This window comes from Danio rerio, chromosome 2, assembly GCF_052040795.2.
Source record: "Danio rerio strain M-AB ecotype USA chromosome 2, GRCz13ab, whole genome shotgun sequence".
Classification (NCBI taxonomy): Eukaryota; Metazoa; Chordata; class Actinopteri; order Cypriniformes; family Danionidae; genus Danio; species Danio rerio.
The window spans coordinates 45090301-45105846 of NC_141022.1; the positions used below are offsets into that span (position 1 = coordinate 45090301).

The 15546-nt window shown below is 37.4% G+C and overlaps 1 protein-coding gene across 11 annotated transcripts in view; it reads right to left on the reverse strand.

Moving 5' to 3' along the window:
* Nucleotides 1-3548, reverse strand: part of zgc:110158 — a 147739-nt gene extending 144191 nt beyond the window's left edge. For 9 of the 11 annotated variants that reach the window (XM_087239442.1, XM_087239449.1, XM_087239448.1 and 6 more), the window contains exon 1: nucleotides 3375-3548. In XM_087239442.1, coding sequence (XP_087095568.1) covers nucleotides 3375-3430 — 56 coding nt within the window. In that variant the 5' untranslated portion in view covers nucleotides 3431-3548. 11 annotated transcript variants of the gene reach the window in all.
* Between the last annotated feature and the right edge of the window lie 11998 nt (nucleotides 3549-15546).

Here is a 15546-nt window from a genome sequence, read left to right on the forward strand (position 1 = left end):
TGATTATGCTTTCGCAAAGGTATAAACTGTTATAGGGGTGGTCAAATGTATATATTATATTATTTTAATTAATAACATTTTTATTTAAAAAACGGATCAGAGCAAACTATTTCTTGCTATTAAAACACTGACCCATCTATCAACGTTGTTTTGACGTCCCTCAGAGGGGATCAATCCCCCCCAAACCCCCCTGTAATTTGCATCCATAATTTGCATAAACACTCATACACTATGACCAATTTAGTTTATTCAATTCACCTGTACCGCTTGTCTTTGGACTGTGGGTAAAACTGGAGCACCTGGAGGAAACCCACGGGGTGAAGATGCAAACTCCACACAGAAATGCAGACTGATACTGCAAGGACTCAAAACAGTGAACTTTTGCTGTAAGGTGACAGTGCTAACTACTAAGCCACCATGTCCTTCCAATATATATATTTGAGACTTGAAATTTTTAACCCAGTATTTTAGCAATATTTGAGATTCATCATTTCCAGATAAATGTTATAAGATAAAATATCATTGACTGAAATAATAATGTAAACATTATTGAATTTAGTTCATTGGACATGTCAGACTTTAACTAAACAAAAAAAAAAAGACTTGCGTAAAAACCATAACTCTCTTTTGTTATTTCCAGGTTTTTATTGATATGAGGAATCCTGCTTAAAATACTAATACTAATAATATGCTATTTGAACAAAACACCACAAATTAGATTTCTTGACTCTCCATCTTTGCACAAATTAAAGCCACCTATGCATTTAAAACAGCTCGAAGATGTCAATAGTAAATATTTACCTTGAATTGAGAATTTACAACAACAAAGTGGAATGAATAAGAGCAATGAGAGTTTTAAACCAATTAATACCTCTCATCAAATCCAACTATTTCATTGGACTAGTTAGCTGCTAGTTTTAAAATGCATTAAAGTGAGATCTTGAGACTACTCAAAAATGATACGAAGAACGAGGAAAAACTCTTAAAGTAGCCAAATGAACACTTACACGACATATTCGACATATTGGGATTTCTATTTGATTTTATATGTTTGTAGTCAAGCTTCAGCTCAATAATCTGTCTCGTAGCTTCTTACTGCGAAAATGCAGTGAGTGTTAATGCAGTGAGTGTTAATAAAAAATGAAAAGATATTGACTTACTTAAACATTTATTCAAATTTATTTTTAAATATTCAAAAATGAAACACTCATTTTTGCTCTATAGCAAACATTAAACACAAATAAAATTACCTTGCCTTTCTGTAAACAAGTTGAACTCCAACTTAGAAAAGAGTAACTTACTATACAAATGAAAAAATAATAATTAAAAAAAGAAAGAAAACTCCACACAGAAATGCTAACTCTGACCCAACCAAGGCTCGAACCAGCAACCTTCTTGCTGTCGTTGTGAGGCGACAGCACTACCTACTGCGCCACTGCGTCGCCCCTAGGCGGCAATTAAATAGTACAAATATATTTCATATCAAAGCCTCTTGCGATTAGATAATCGCAATGTTTCAAATTGCGATTTGATTTCAATTAATCGCACAGCCCTACGCTAAAGTAAAAACAAGGGTTTAACTTCCACAAGTTTGTACTGTCAACTCTGGGATTAGATCTAGCCGAGATGCAATAATCGATTTCTTTTAAACATAGTTGCAGCATTAATTGACTCATAACATTTCCTACCATTCATGATCATCAGTCAAGTTTTTATTCACATGCCAGGTACCAAACTCTGGAAATCTAATCTGGAAACGTAATCAGATTCTCATCATTCTGTACTTGTAATTAGATTATATTGCATTTTAAAAGCTCAAAATGTATTGCCATTTTCATTTTTTTTATTCATACAATGGCAGTAAAAATGGTTCATATTTATTCATACTCCCTTATTTTCTTATTTATTTTTAACACTGCTCACATCATTTAGCTTGAACATTCATTCATAAGTTTCATAATAAAGGATGTCTATATGAATAGTCTACAAAGGATGACTATTGCAATCAGTGCTTCTGATTCAGGGACAAGTAAAAATTTTGCAAGTTCAGTCAAAAAGAACCTAAAATTAATCTAAAACAAAATCTTTCGATTAAATAAGTAATTTAATATGCATGTACCATGGTTTTAAATAGCTTCCAGAAAAATATTAGTAGTTTTCAACACCGATAAAACGAAATGTTTCACAAGCATCAGCGCTTTTTGTTTGGTTTTTTTAGAATTTAATTTGATGGATTGTGAGAAACTGAAGAAGACTTGAAGTCTTGAGTGAAAATCAGCTTTGTTGTCACATTTTTGCTATGGTAGATTAAAAACAGACACTTACAAGACATGCTGAAGTAAAAACAAGGGTTTATCTTCCACAAGTTTGTACTGTCAACTTATTAATTAGATCTAGCTAAGATGCAATACTCTATTTCTTTGAAACACAGTTGCAGCATTAATTGACTCATGACATTTTCTACCATTCATGACTATCAATCAAGATTTGTTTTTTTTAATCATTCACAGATTTCAGTAACAAGTTTTCATTCACATGCCAGGTACCCAACTTGTGAATGAAACAATTATACTCATTAGTGTAATGTTACATGTCTTTTACAGCACAAAGACTAACACACAGCTGATTAAACATGTCAGACATAAGCCAAACTACAAAACACCCCTATACACTCTCAATGACTTTGTGTGGAAATTATACTTCTAACGTTAGTCTCCTGATTTTTTCAGGTTTTCAATGATTAAGGTAAATAACACTTTAACATTAGACTCCTGATATTTTCAGGTTTTCAATGAATGTGGAAACTCAATATGTCACATTTTCACTAAATATATGACCCTGTTCTATATGTCTATAAAAACTAGTCTAAAAAGTCACAATCAATTCAAGAGAACTCAAAATTTTAAGTGAGAATCCTAAACGATTTACAGTAAAACTAACATGAAGGAGTAACAGTAACAAGCAACTATTGGTGATGTAAAACAATTGAAAACTTTTCTGTTGTCACCCTGTTTTACAGTAGCTCGTCCACAGTCTAACATTGTTCTGTGCACCAAGTATGATACCCTGGGACTCCTGAATATCTCGTGCCAAACAAGAGCATCTGAGCATCAACATGATGATGATGCACGGATCCAATGCCTCCACAAACTCCGCATCTGCACGGTTCAATCCCCCAGGTAACATCTCCAGACAAAGTTACTTCAGACGCAGAGCAAGCAGCATGCGTAAACAAAAACAGCGGCGCGAGACAACATCTGCAAATAAACTACTTAGCAAAGTGTCCGTCTCGTGTATTAACGCAGCGCAGGCATCAGAGACCGTGCAGCTTCTTTTGCCCCCCTCAATATGTGACAATGCACAAATTCACTTACTTCTCTCTGGCTTGACTATCAGACGGAACGACAGCTCCTTTCCCTTTGGCGTACATGGTGGACTCTGTTTGAAGACTTTTAACCTACTCAACACCTGTCAAAGGAAGCGGCCAGGAAAACGGTCTATCTCCATAGCTACCCGCTTAGTGTTTTCCTCCCTTTTCGTACATCTCCAGCATTGGCCACAAATCAGGCACAGTTTCTACTGGGGGAACTTGAAACAGTCTACTGGTGGATTTTTTTTTTCAATCGCTGTTCCAGGATTAGGCTCGGCCTCCCCCTGCTGTGGAGAAAAGGGGGGGCTCCTTAAAGGGGAAGGCGCACTGTGTTCGTCGGATTGTTGTACTGTCTGGACCTGAGTAAATCAAGTAACAGACTTGGCTGGGAACAACACGTACGCATTTACTTTTACTAGATATTAACGTTTTTTTTTTCAATATAGTACAAAATATATGTCAAAACTAGTAGCCAGGGGTGGTTCGGGTGGTTCAAAACCTACTCCCCTTCTGACAAAGTCCAGAATTTGGCTCCTATATGAGCTCATTTGTCGCAGTTTTGACAGTATGCCATCATGAAATGTGAAAATAACCAATAGAAGAAGGCTTTTAGAGGAATAACCAATAAAATAAGGCTTTTATTATTTAAATGGATAAATTCTGACTGGGGAAATGAGCTGGCCAGTTTGTTATTTGCCTATATGCTACATTTTTCATTTAAAATAAGTTTTAACAGATTCCCAATTCTGCTTGCTTGTTTGTTTGTTTGTTTGTTTGTTTTATGATAGACCATAATAAATTAGCATTATTTTTTTTATTAAAACATTCATTAAATTATATACAACTAATAACAGTTTAAATTCACATTTGTAAACAAACATACATTTTTGTAAACAAAAATATGATAGGGTGTCACGGTGGCGCAGTAGGTAGCACGATCACCTCACAGCAAGAAGGTTGCTGGTTTGAGTCCCGGCTCAGGAGGCATTTCTGTGTGGAGTTTGCATGTTCTCCCCGTGTTCACGTGGATTTCCTCTGGGTGCTCCGGTTTCGCCCACAGTCCAAAGACATGCGCTATATGTGAATTGAATAAGCTAAAATGGCCATAGTGTATGTGAGTGAATGCGAGAGTGCATGGGTTGCGGCTGGAAGGATGTCTGCCGCGTAAAGCGTTAGCTGGATATGTTGCTGATTCATTTCGCTGTGGCAACCCCTGATTACTAAAGGGACTAAGCCAAAAAGAAAATAAATAAATAAATGAAAAAAATTGTATGATAAGCTCTTTGACAAAAATGTAAAAAATACTTTTGTTGCATCAAACTGTGTGATAATGATAATCATCTGACAAGCTAATCCGGCACTAATTAGCGCTTAAAATTTCAATAAAAGCAGTATTTGAACCTCAAATAACTGCAAAATTGTCAACTTTTTGAGAAAAAAGAACCACTGTTTTTAATAGGCTGGCTATGGGCCTGCAAAATTCTGGCTAGGGGAATTACCAATTAACAATTTATCCTATACGTCACACATGCTGTCACATGGGTTCTACCGCGCATACCGGTTGCAAAAAAAGACTGGTTGCAATAGCAAACTTCAAGAGTTCACACTTAGCTGATGATTAATTATAAAAGCTTGTTTGGCATGCTGTCCCGGGAGAGAGCCCTGAGCTCATGAGATCCTCGAGCCCAGGGCTCCCTCCCGTTGCAAGGCGGGAGGGGAGTTTGAGCTCAGGTAGATCTCGAGGACTCCCCTGCTGTAGCAAGTGAATGCTCTTGAAATTAATTACTAACTAGAAGCGTGTCTATGTTGACAATTTGGATTGTTCAATTGACTTAATTGCATGTGTTTAGGCGGTGGGAGGAAACCGGGGAACCCGGGGGAAACCCACGTGAGCACGGGGAGAAGTGCAAACTCCACACAGAAATGTCTGCTAGTTTTGGTAAAGCCAGGAACCAGAGACATTCTTGCTGTGAGGCGACAGTGCTACGCACTGGGCCACCGTGTCACCGTAAGAAGGAGGAGGGAGGAAGGGGGGACTCTTCAAAACGAAGATAGCAATGGAATAAACCCCAGGGTATTTATAGTAGTTTAGGAGTCATCTGATTGGATCGTAGTGAATTAGATAATGCGGGTCAGCTGCTAGCAATCATAAGCACGTGATCCTCTCGAAATTTGTTTATACATAAACTTCACATGTCGAGTTGTGTGGTAGGATGCCAAAATTTAAAGTCCAAAAATAGAAAACTTAAATTTTATCGTACACTACACTGCTTTTAATACCAACCGCAGACATATTTGGCAAGCTGCCATCAAAAGAAGTGAATGGAGTGAGGACCTAATTATAAATGCTGGACTCTACAGTTCTCATTTTATATCAGGTTCACGCTTTGCTGAATCATACACGTTACTCATTTTTGATTGCAGCAATGATCAAAAATAGTTATATATAGTTAATTAAACTCAGACGCTGAATGCTTAGAATGAAATGTAAAAATATAAGTTTACATACCCTGCCGTAAAGGTGCAGTTTGCTGTCAAAATGCAGTTGTTTTGCTTGTTGATGATTACCCAGGCCTTGTACAGTTTCTTCTTCTTTCCTTGTCTTTGGCTAGGCAGAACCTCTGTTTTTAGCACTACAAAGTTTTGAATCTGGTAATCATGGAACATTATATCTTGCATATGACCACACAGAACAAAATTGCTTTCATCCAAAGACTTGTAGGACTTTAACTTCTTTATTGTAAAATCTCTTGGAGTTTCATTGTATTTTTTGAGCTTGATGCACTTGGGAGGGTGCTATCGGAAATGTACCTGAAATGAACTGCGCTTACATTAACGTTAAATTTGCAGACTAACTGTGCTTATCACTGGGTGACAAGCTGTTATAACATGCTGAAAGCATTATGTAAATAATATATATAATATGTAATCAATATAACTTATCTGTAATACAACTACAAACTCTAAACCTCATCAGATATCATCCCTCGCTCTAAATGCTAGCTCTCTCTCCCGGGGGGGAGCTTAGAATGACCAAGAGGTGACACTCTAGTGTAATTTGGCAAACAGCCACTAGAGGGCGCGGCGGCCATGTTGGAATAAAAACTCCAATAGAACAACAGCATATTTTAAGTCTGTAAAATAAACTATTAAAAGTGCTAATGATTGTGATAATAAGTGTTGTATTGTCGTCTTTCAGGTTGTATCTCAGCTTTAATACGCTTTTTAAAATGATAAATAAAAACAAAGCAACTGCTTGCCATCGCGACAGTAATGAGATCCAATGGACGGGCGATCACTTTCACTCCAAAATGGAGGAATCCAGGGCTGTTGCTGGGCGCTGCTGTTGCAATGGAACGTTCAATTGAGTGTCGCCTCTTGGTCATTCTAAGCTCTTTGAAACCTTTAATTCACCTATAAATTGTTCGAAAAAAAAAACAAAGCTAATGCTACTAATGGTGTGTTCACACACACAGTTGTGTTCTGTTGGTACATTTGGTCTGGACCAAAAAAGACAATGATGTTCATATTGTAAAACCAAAGCTAAATATGTATATTTTAATATTAATTTTTTTTTAAAAAACATCTTTTATGGTATGTATTTTATTAACATCCAGAACAAAGCTGTGCGCAAGCCTACATGCACTCACTGACTGCAGAATAACATGTCATCTGCAAATACTCATTCCTTCATTATTTTTCCTCCGGCTTTGTCCCTTTATTCATCAGGGGTCCGGTATATGTTTTACACAGCTGCAACCCAGCTCTGGGAAACATCCATACACACTCCATACACATATCCAATTCACCAATAGCCCATGTCTTTGGACGGTGGGGGAAATCGGGGCTCCCGGAGGAAAACCACACAAACACGGGGAGAACATGTAAACTCCACACAGACATTCTTACTCGAACTAGTAACAGTGGTAACCACTGAGCCACCATGTCACCAATATGCAAATACTAATGCTAGATATTTATATTTTCTATAGAATTCAATATTAATAAATAGATTTTTATTAATTAATAATTTAATAATATTTTTTTAATTAATAAAAAATAGATTTTTCACTTATAAATATTTGTTTAAGTGGCCAAACTAATGTACTGAGGGTGAGTTTTTTTTTTTTTTTTCGACTAAAAAGAGAAAATAATATTTAATCCTGGTTCGCTGAGCAATCACTTAGTAAGCCGAATTTAAAAATGAATGAATAAATAAATTCTTATTTATTATTTATGTTTTATTCGTTGTTTAAATTATATTTTTGACCAGACTAACCAGAACAATGCTGTGAGTTGGGTATAATGGATAGTTCATTTAATCACCCTGCACTTGCAACAGAATGTTGGTAAATGGTCATTGAGTTCCATAGTATCTTTTTCCTACAATGGACATCAGTGGTTGTTGAGAAACTCATGAAACACTTGAGGGAGAGCAAACAGTGAGTAAATTTTCATTTGTGGGTAAACTATGCCTTTCAATGCACTTGTTGTTCTGTGTGTGAGTATATTTGATGGTATTTTTAGATGAGAACTTGTGAAGAGCTTATAAAGAAGTCCAAATAATGCCAGGAATTCCTCCATCATATACTGTACACACAAATGAAGATTTACAAGGAGAAGTGTTTTCAATGCCTGTTTTAATGGGCAACATTGTGGTTGTGACAAAAAAAACAGGTAACCTTGAGCATTCTGTCCTTTGTGTGTTCGCATCTATTGACATCATATCTTGTTTTTGATTAGTTTAGACGTTTTGTTCATATTTCAGTCAAAGTACACCAGTGTTCTGGGCTAAAACTCAACAGTCTCAGTCGTTTGTGCACGCTTTTTAATGTTAGTAAAAATTGACCAATATCTTGATGACAAAACTTTAAGATTATTGTCAAACCATTTCATTTATTAATTTTCCTTCGGCTTAATCCCTTTTTCATCAGGGGTCACCACAGCGGAATGAACCGCCAACTTATCCACCAGATGGTTTACACAGCGTATGCCCTTCCAGCTGCAACCAAGAACTGGGAAACACTCAAACACACTTATTCACACATACACTATGGCCAATTTAGTCTATTCAATTCACCTACCGCATGTATTTACACTGTATGAGAAACCAGAGCACCCAGAGGAAACCCACACCAACACGTGCAGGACATGCAAACTCCACACAGAAATGCTAACTGGCCCAGCTGGGACTCGAACCAGAGACCTTCTTGCTGTGAGGCAACAGTGTTAACGACTGAGCAACCGTGTCACCCACCAAAAGGTTTCTAGAATTAGAAATAAAACAAATACAAACGATCATCAGCTGCTGTAATTAAAACCTATTTTGTTTTTAAATAAAAAAGTTAGCAACAGACCCTGAAAGTTGGCATGAAATAAATCCATTCATTAATTTTCTTTTCTGCTGAGTCCCTTTATTAATCTGGGGTCACCACAGCAGAATGAACCGCCAACTCATCCAGCATATGTTTTATATAGTGAATGCCTTTCCAGCTGCATCTCATCACCGGGAAACATCCATACACACTCTTTCACACGCATACACTACGGCCAATTTTAGATTACCCAATTCACCTGTACCACATGTCTTTGGACTTGTGGGGGAAACCGAAGCCATGTAATGAATATAGTTTCTAAATGCAATTTAGAGAATTGTGAACAAGTAACATGCATGGAAGTTTCTCTTTTTGAAATTATGATGTTTTATTAAAATTTTGTGTTTTCTGTTAGGTGCTAAGAGGCACTTGGTGACGTGTTTGGTGCCGTACCTCACTTAAACCGGCTGTAATGGCTGGCTTACAAAACATAAGAGAAAAAATGTAGAAATTAAGCCTTTATTCTTCAACACACACTCAAACGACATACTATCATTTATATATGTGTGTAGTCTGGCCCAGTGTTTTAGTAAGACTTGATTTTGATGGTCCCTATAGCACATTGTGTTGACTAAAAGTTGCATTGCAACTACATGCAGACTCCCTCTCATTGAGTATTGTCGGCTTAATATCTGCTGAGACTGCTTCTTCAACAGACATTTAACTGACTTGAAGAAACTTTGCAAGTACATGTCAATTTACACTAATCCTAACCCTAACCCCAAAGTAACAGTCTACTAATAATCTAATGAGAACTAGTTGGCATAGATACAATCCAACTTAAATTCCACAAAATGTGTTGGGGACCATCAAAATAAAGTGATACCAGTGTTTCTCAACCACATTCCTGGAGGACCACCAGCTCTGCACCTGATTCAGAATATCAGCTCATTATCAGAGACTGAAAGATCTGTAATGGGTGTGACAGACAAAGGAGACATCCAAAACATGCAGTGTTGGTGGTCCTACAGGAACGTGGTTTAGAAACACTAATCTATGTGACTGTAGTGGCTCAAGCTCTGTGAATGTTGAGTTGCGGACTTATGCAGAAGTAAACATTTTTGCTATTTTGTTGTCTATTTTTGCTTTGTGTTTTAGTTCACAAAAAGCATTCTTATTTTTTCATGAGATTAAAGTGTAGTGGGGCGACCTGGTGGCTTAATGGTTAGCATTGTCGCCTCACAGCAAGAATGTCGCTAGTTCAAGTCTGTTAGTTAGCATTTGTGTGTGGAGTTTGCATGTTCTCCCTGTGTTTGTGTGGCTTTCCTCTGAGTGCTCCGGTTTCCCCCAAAGTCCAAAGACATGCACTATAGGTGAATTGAATAAGCTAAATTCGCCGTAGTGTATGTGTGTGAATGAGTGTGTATGGATGTTTCCCAGTACTAAGTTGCAGCTGGAAGGGCATCCACTGTGTTAAACATATGCTGGATAAGTTGGTGGTTCATTCCGCTGTGGCGACCAGTGATGAATAAAGGGACTAAGCCGCAGGAAAAATGAATGAATGAATAAATGAATTAAGGTGTAGTCATTGGAGTCATAGACTGATTTAATAATGTTTTCATTATACCTTTCTGGACCACATCGTCTGTCAACAGAGACGCAGAAACCTCTCAAAATGTAATTAAAATATCTTCAGTTGTGTTTGAAACATTTAGAAATATTAAAAGCATATATTCTACTTGCATTTAACATACAAAAATCAAATTTTATCAATTAAATTCATGCAGTCATTTCATCTTTGACCCACGCACATGAAAAATATGATGTAAGCTGAGCTAAACATCCCAAAAGTGTCTTGCGTTTCGAAATACATTCATGCGATTATGATTTACAGCACGTATAGGGTGTATAATCATACCAGGTCAACAAGGGCACCGGTGGAGGCCTGTGTAGGACAACTAACCACATCGTCTCCATTACACAAGCGCTGTTTACCCAGAATGTTCTTCCACGCTCTCCAGCCTCCTCCTGTGGTTCATGAGGCATGGCTGAGTCATGTTTATGGCAATCGCACTGGTAACATGTGCATATAAATACCAATACATCCAATGCAGATGACATGTCGGATAATGTAAGACCTTATCTACCTGTTAGAGATGAATCCCTTGCCTCTTCTGAATATAAGCAGTGCTGCGACTGATTGTTAAGTGTCTCTTTAAGATTTTGAGGAGAAAGATGCCAAAACTGGGGTGATGTTTTCATGCCTTTTCTTTTTTTTTTGTTTTTTTGTGGCAAAGGCAGAGCCACTGCACAGCTGACTACATGTTTGTTGAGGTTTGCCTCTTCCAGCGAGTGGGGAGGGGGGGTCATGTTGATGACTATATTCCACAGGCGTCTCCTGATGAGAGAGTGAAAGAGGGCAATGAAGAGAGACGGAGGAAGGAAGGATAAAAAAAGAGAGAGATGGAGGGTAAGGTAGAGAGACAATGCAAGAGATGGGGAGTGAGGGAGATGGAGAGACACTCTGAGAATAGCAAATTCTCCACCTCTGCAGTGCTGCCACAACTATCAGACCAAATACATTCAACATACACTCACCGGCCACTTTATTAGGTACACTATTCTAGTACCAGATTGGACCCCGTCTTGCCATCAGAACTGCCTTAATCAGTCGTGGCATAGATTCAACAAGATACTGGAAATGTTCCTCAGAGATATTGGTCCATATTGACATGATAGCGTTACGCAGTTGCTGCAGATTTGTTGGATTCACATCCATGATGCGAATCTCCCGTTCCACCACATCCCAAAGGTGCTAACTTGGATTGTGATCTGGTGACTGTGGAGGCCCTTTGAGTACAGTGAACTCATTGTTATGTTCAAGAAACCCGTCTGAGATGATTTGCGCTTTATGACATGGCGCGTCATCCTGCTGGAAGTAACCATCAGAAGGTGGGTACACTGTGGTCATAAAGGGATGGACATGGTCAGCAACAATACTCAGGTAGGCTGTTTTAGGCTGAATTAAATGATTGGAGCCGCTTAGACTTGTGATGAAAAGAACTAAACACACCAAAGCAGCTTAGGAGCAATGTGAAGGAATGATATTTAAAGGTGCATCATTTTCAGACATGTAAGCTTTGATGAAAAGGGAGCAAAGAAAATTTTTAACTAAAGTATCAATCTTGTTAGGATATTGATACTGATACCAAAACCAACATTATCTGCACTAGGATCAATCTGCCCACCCCTAGAATCTAGCATGAGTTGGTGCTTTTTAGAGCTAAACTCTGCAGGAAAGATCTCACAAATTCAGATTTGAGGATACCTACAATACCAATTACAACATATTCCCTGATAATCTTAGAACGGATGTGGTGTGGTATGTATAGTATAGTATGAAAAAATAAATGTGATTTATGACTTTGGATGGATGTAAACCCATTGTAGATGACCTCAAAAATATTAGTTTTCATATATTTTAATATTGCAAAAGAAAAACACTTAAAAAAAAGATCCTCAAGTTCAGGTGAGTGTCTAAATGAGAAAGGGTAATGCTGCCTGAAACGTCATGTCAAATTGAGTACTGTTCCTAATCATGCAAAGTAATGAAAAGTATAAACAGACACACCCATTTAAACGGCGATTAGGAGTGCGACTGCATTTTTGACACAACATTCAGTGTTGACCACTGAGAAAGTGCCTCCGCTGATGAATCGCCTGGGGAGTAAAGGCAGATCGTGCAGAAGTGCCTTTGGAAAAGCGCTGTGCTGTGAACAAGTGTGGTGAATGGCATCATTGGATGGAAATGTACCAGACCTCAGAAGCTCAATATTTTAGTGCTTTAGACAAAGGCACTGGGAATGAGAGCTTAAAATGGCTTTCTGTTTCTCATTCTCTCATACTTATTTTTTACCATGTTCAAACGGTCAAATTTTGGTTGGCTAGTATGGGCATGTTTTGCCCCTACTGGTAAAAGCTGGCAAAGGTACTATAATTTACCCAACCCAGGCTTATTCTGAAAATGCAATCCTGTGTATGTTTCTGGAGACCGCAAAATACATCCAGGGAGTTACGTATTTTTGCAGTTTTTGTTTTCGCGAATCCACGAGAGGTCACTGTGTGCGATTTTTCGTATCTCAAATGTCTCTCGCGAGTGCAGTTCGCACCCGCGCTGTCCGCGTGTAAACCCACCAGTGGTCGCTGTCGAACGATCGTCTGTCTGACTGACTGAAGGATTGACTGTGCAACCAGCCTATCGACTGACCCACCCTCCTCCTTCCCTAAACCCAACCAATTTTACTGATTGACCCGCCCACCCGCTTACTTCCATAAACCAAACCAACAATTTACAAAGCCGTCTAGAAAAAGAAAAGCCCTCGACTTTTACCACAATTTCGGATTTCACTTACTTACGGCTACATAATTTGCAGTCTCCAGAAACGTCCACGGGACTACATTTTCAGAATGAGCCTGTGTTAAATTTACCTACACTAAGTGAAAAATGTATAATTCTGACAAATAAGCAATAAATTAAATATTAATGTGGTGTTTTTTTTTAGTCTTTCATGCATGTATTTGAATAAAATACAGTAAAAATAGTAATATCAACATAGGCTCATTTTGAAACAGTATCCCTATATACATTTCTGGAGATCATGAATTATGTAACCAGAAGTACATATGGCTGCATTTCGTCTTTAAAACAGACTCTATAGAGCGATGTGATTTGAGACTTGAGTTGACCACAACAACGGGGTTCAAGTCTGGCAAAGAACAGTTCCAGAAAGCAGGTGAGACAAAAACAGAAGCCAAAAAATTAAATAAACAAGTAAATAACAGGGTGAGAATGTGGTAAAATCTGAAAACGTGGTAAGAATCAGGCGAAAGCTTTTTTTTTTCTTGTTTTTTAACTGTCAGTTGGGTTTAGGGAAGTGGGTGGGCGGGTCAATCGGTGCTTTTGAAAACACTATTAGTTGAGTTTAGGAAGGAGGGTGGCCAGTTAATTGGTCAGCAGGTCAGACAGTCAGTCTACAGCGACCTTCTGGTGAATTTACGTGAGAACAGCAGGCACGAATGGCACTTGCGAGAGAAATTTAAGATTTTAAAAAGCGTACACAGCAGCCTCTGGTGGATTCTCGAAAATAAAAACTGCAAAAAAAAAAAAAACATACCTCCTGGGATGTATTTGGCACTCTCCAGAAATGCATATAGCGGTACGTTTTCAGAAAGAGCCTGGGTTGAGTAATATTGGAAAATACCATTATGGTTTAAAAAAATCTTCTATTCTAGCATACTGTTAAATATTATGTATTTATGTCAGTGAATTTATGCTGAATGCAGTGTCATATTTTCCTTCAGAAGTCATTCTAAAACGCTGAAAAAGTGTGTATCTTTGCATCTGTGCAAATATACTTTCTTTTTAGCAGCATTAGTCGTTCAGCTTTAAAAATGTGTATAAACATTGCTCAGCATAATTGAGTACACCCCATTTTAAAAATTGATAATTTTTACTCATTTCTCAGGGAATATATGCATTATGAAATGTGTTTTTGGTGCATTTTGACAAAACAGATTTATTAAACAGATATATTTATTAAAACAATATTTAAGTCACCAAGCATATTTAGAAATTGATAGATAATACAATTAAATTCAAGCTAAATATTGCAGAAAAAAAATTACAATCTACAACATTTTTCAGTTTTTAGCTTCTCTTGATTTTTCCTCCTTTTACATTTGTATTTAATATTTTCCTAGAACATAATAATTTGGGTGTGCTAATTTTTGGAAAGTTATTGTAAGCTATTCTGTTAGATAAACTCCAGATTTGGCTTCAGGACTGACTAATCTAATGTATATGCACAGAATATTATATAACTTTCTATTAAAAATACGAATTTAAAGGATAGATTTGTGAGGGGTGTACTTTTATAAGCCGAGCACTGTAAATAAAAAAAATAATCATTATTATAAATAAATTATATATTTTTAAAATTTCATGGTTTTTTAGATCACTTTAAAAAAAAAAAAAAAAAAAGATAATTCTTTTGACATCTGTATCATATGCTACGATGAAAACATGACAAACTTTGCCTGTCCTCATTAGGTTTGCATTCCATAAACCTGTCACTTAAGCAATGAAAACCATCTTTATTCTTGCTTAGCTTCTTTTTTTTTTCTCCGAGCACAAATTTCAATATTCCCTTTCCTGATGACACGCATCTAATATGATTATCTGTTCATTTCACATAGTAAAAACAGACATTGCTGGATGTGTCGAGGTCATAAATTGTCCCTGATCTCTGTTATACCCGATCTCCAGCAGCCCCCTTTGCCCCCGCCGGTAATTGGATGCAACAGTGCTCTCACTCAGGAAGGGTGTCATTATTCGAATAGGTGCCAGGAACCACATTCAATTAAAATGAATCCGGGAGATGGGGGTGACGTGTGGAGTTCAGCTGAACAGAAGTTTCAGAGTGTTATAATGTTTGTGTGTGTGTGTGTGTGGGAGGGGGTCTGAATATATGAAGTTAAAGTGATCGACTGCTTGATGAACAGATGCACACTTTGAAATGGGAAAAATCAAACATAGTTGATTACGTGTAGCAATCGATTCCGCATTTTACTAAAGTATCCGCGTTTATTCATGTGTAATCATGACTGGATGACGTTCTGATTACTGAAGTCTGTAATTCACCAAGATATTGTGTTGGGAGTAGAACACTAGTGATTTTCAGTGATTTTATTTTTTAGTTTTATGTAAATGTAAAGTATCGTCGTAAAGTAAAATACACTTGTTTTTGTGTATATGGCGTACTTTGGTCTTAGTAATAAAAAATAATCTGTTGGTTTATCCCT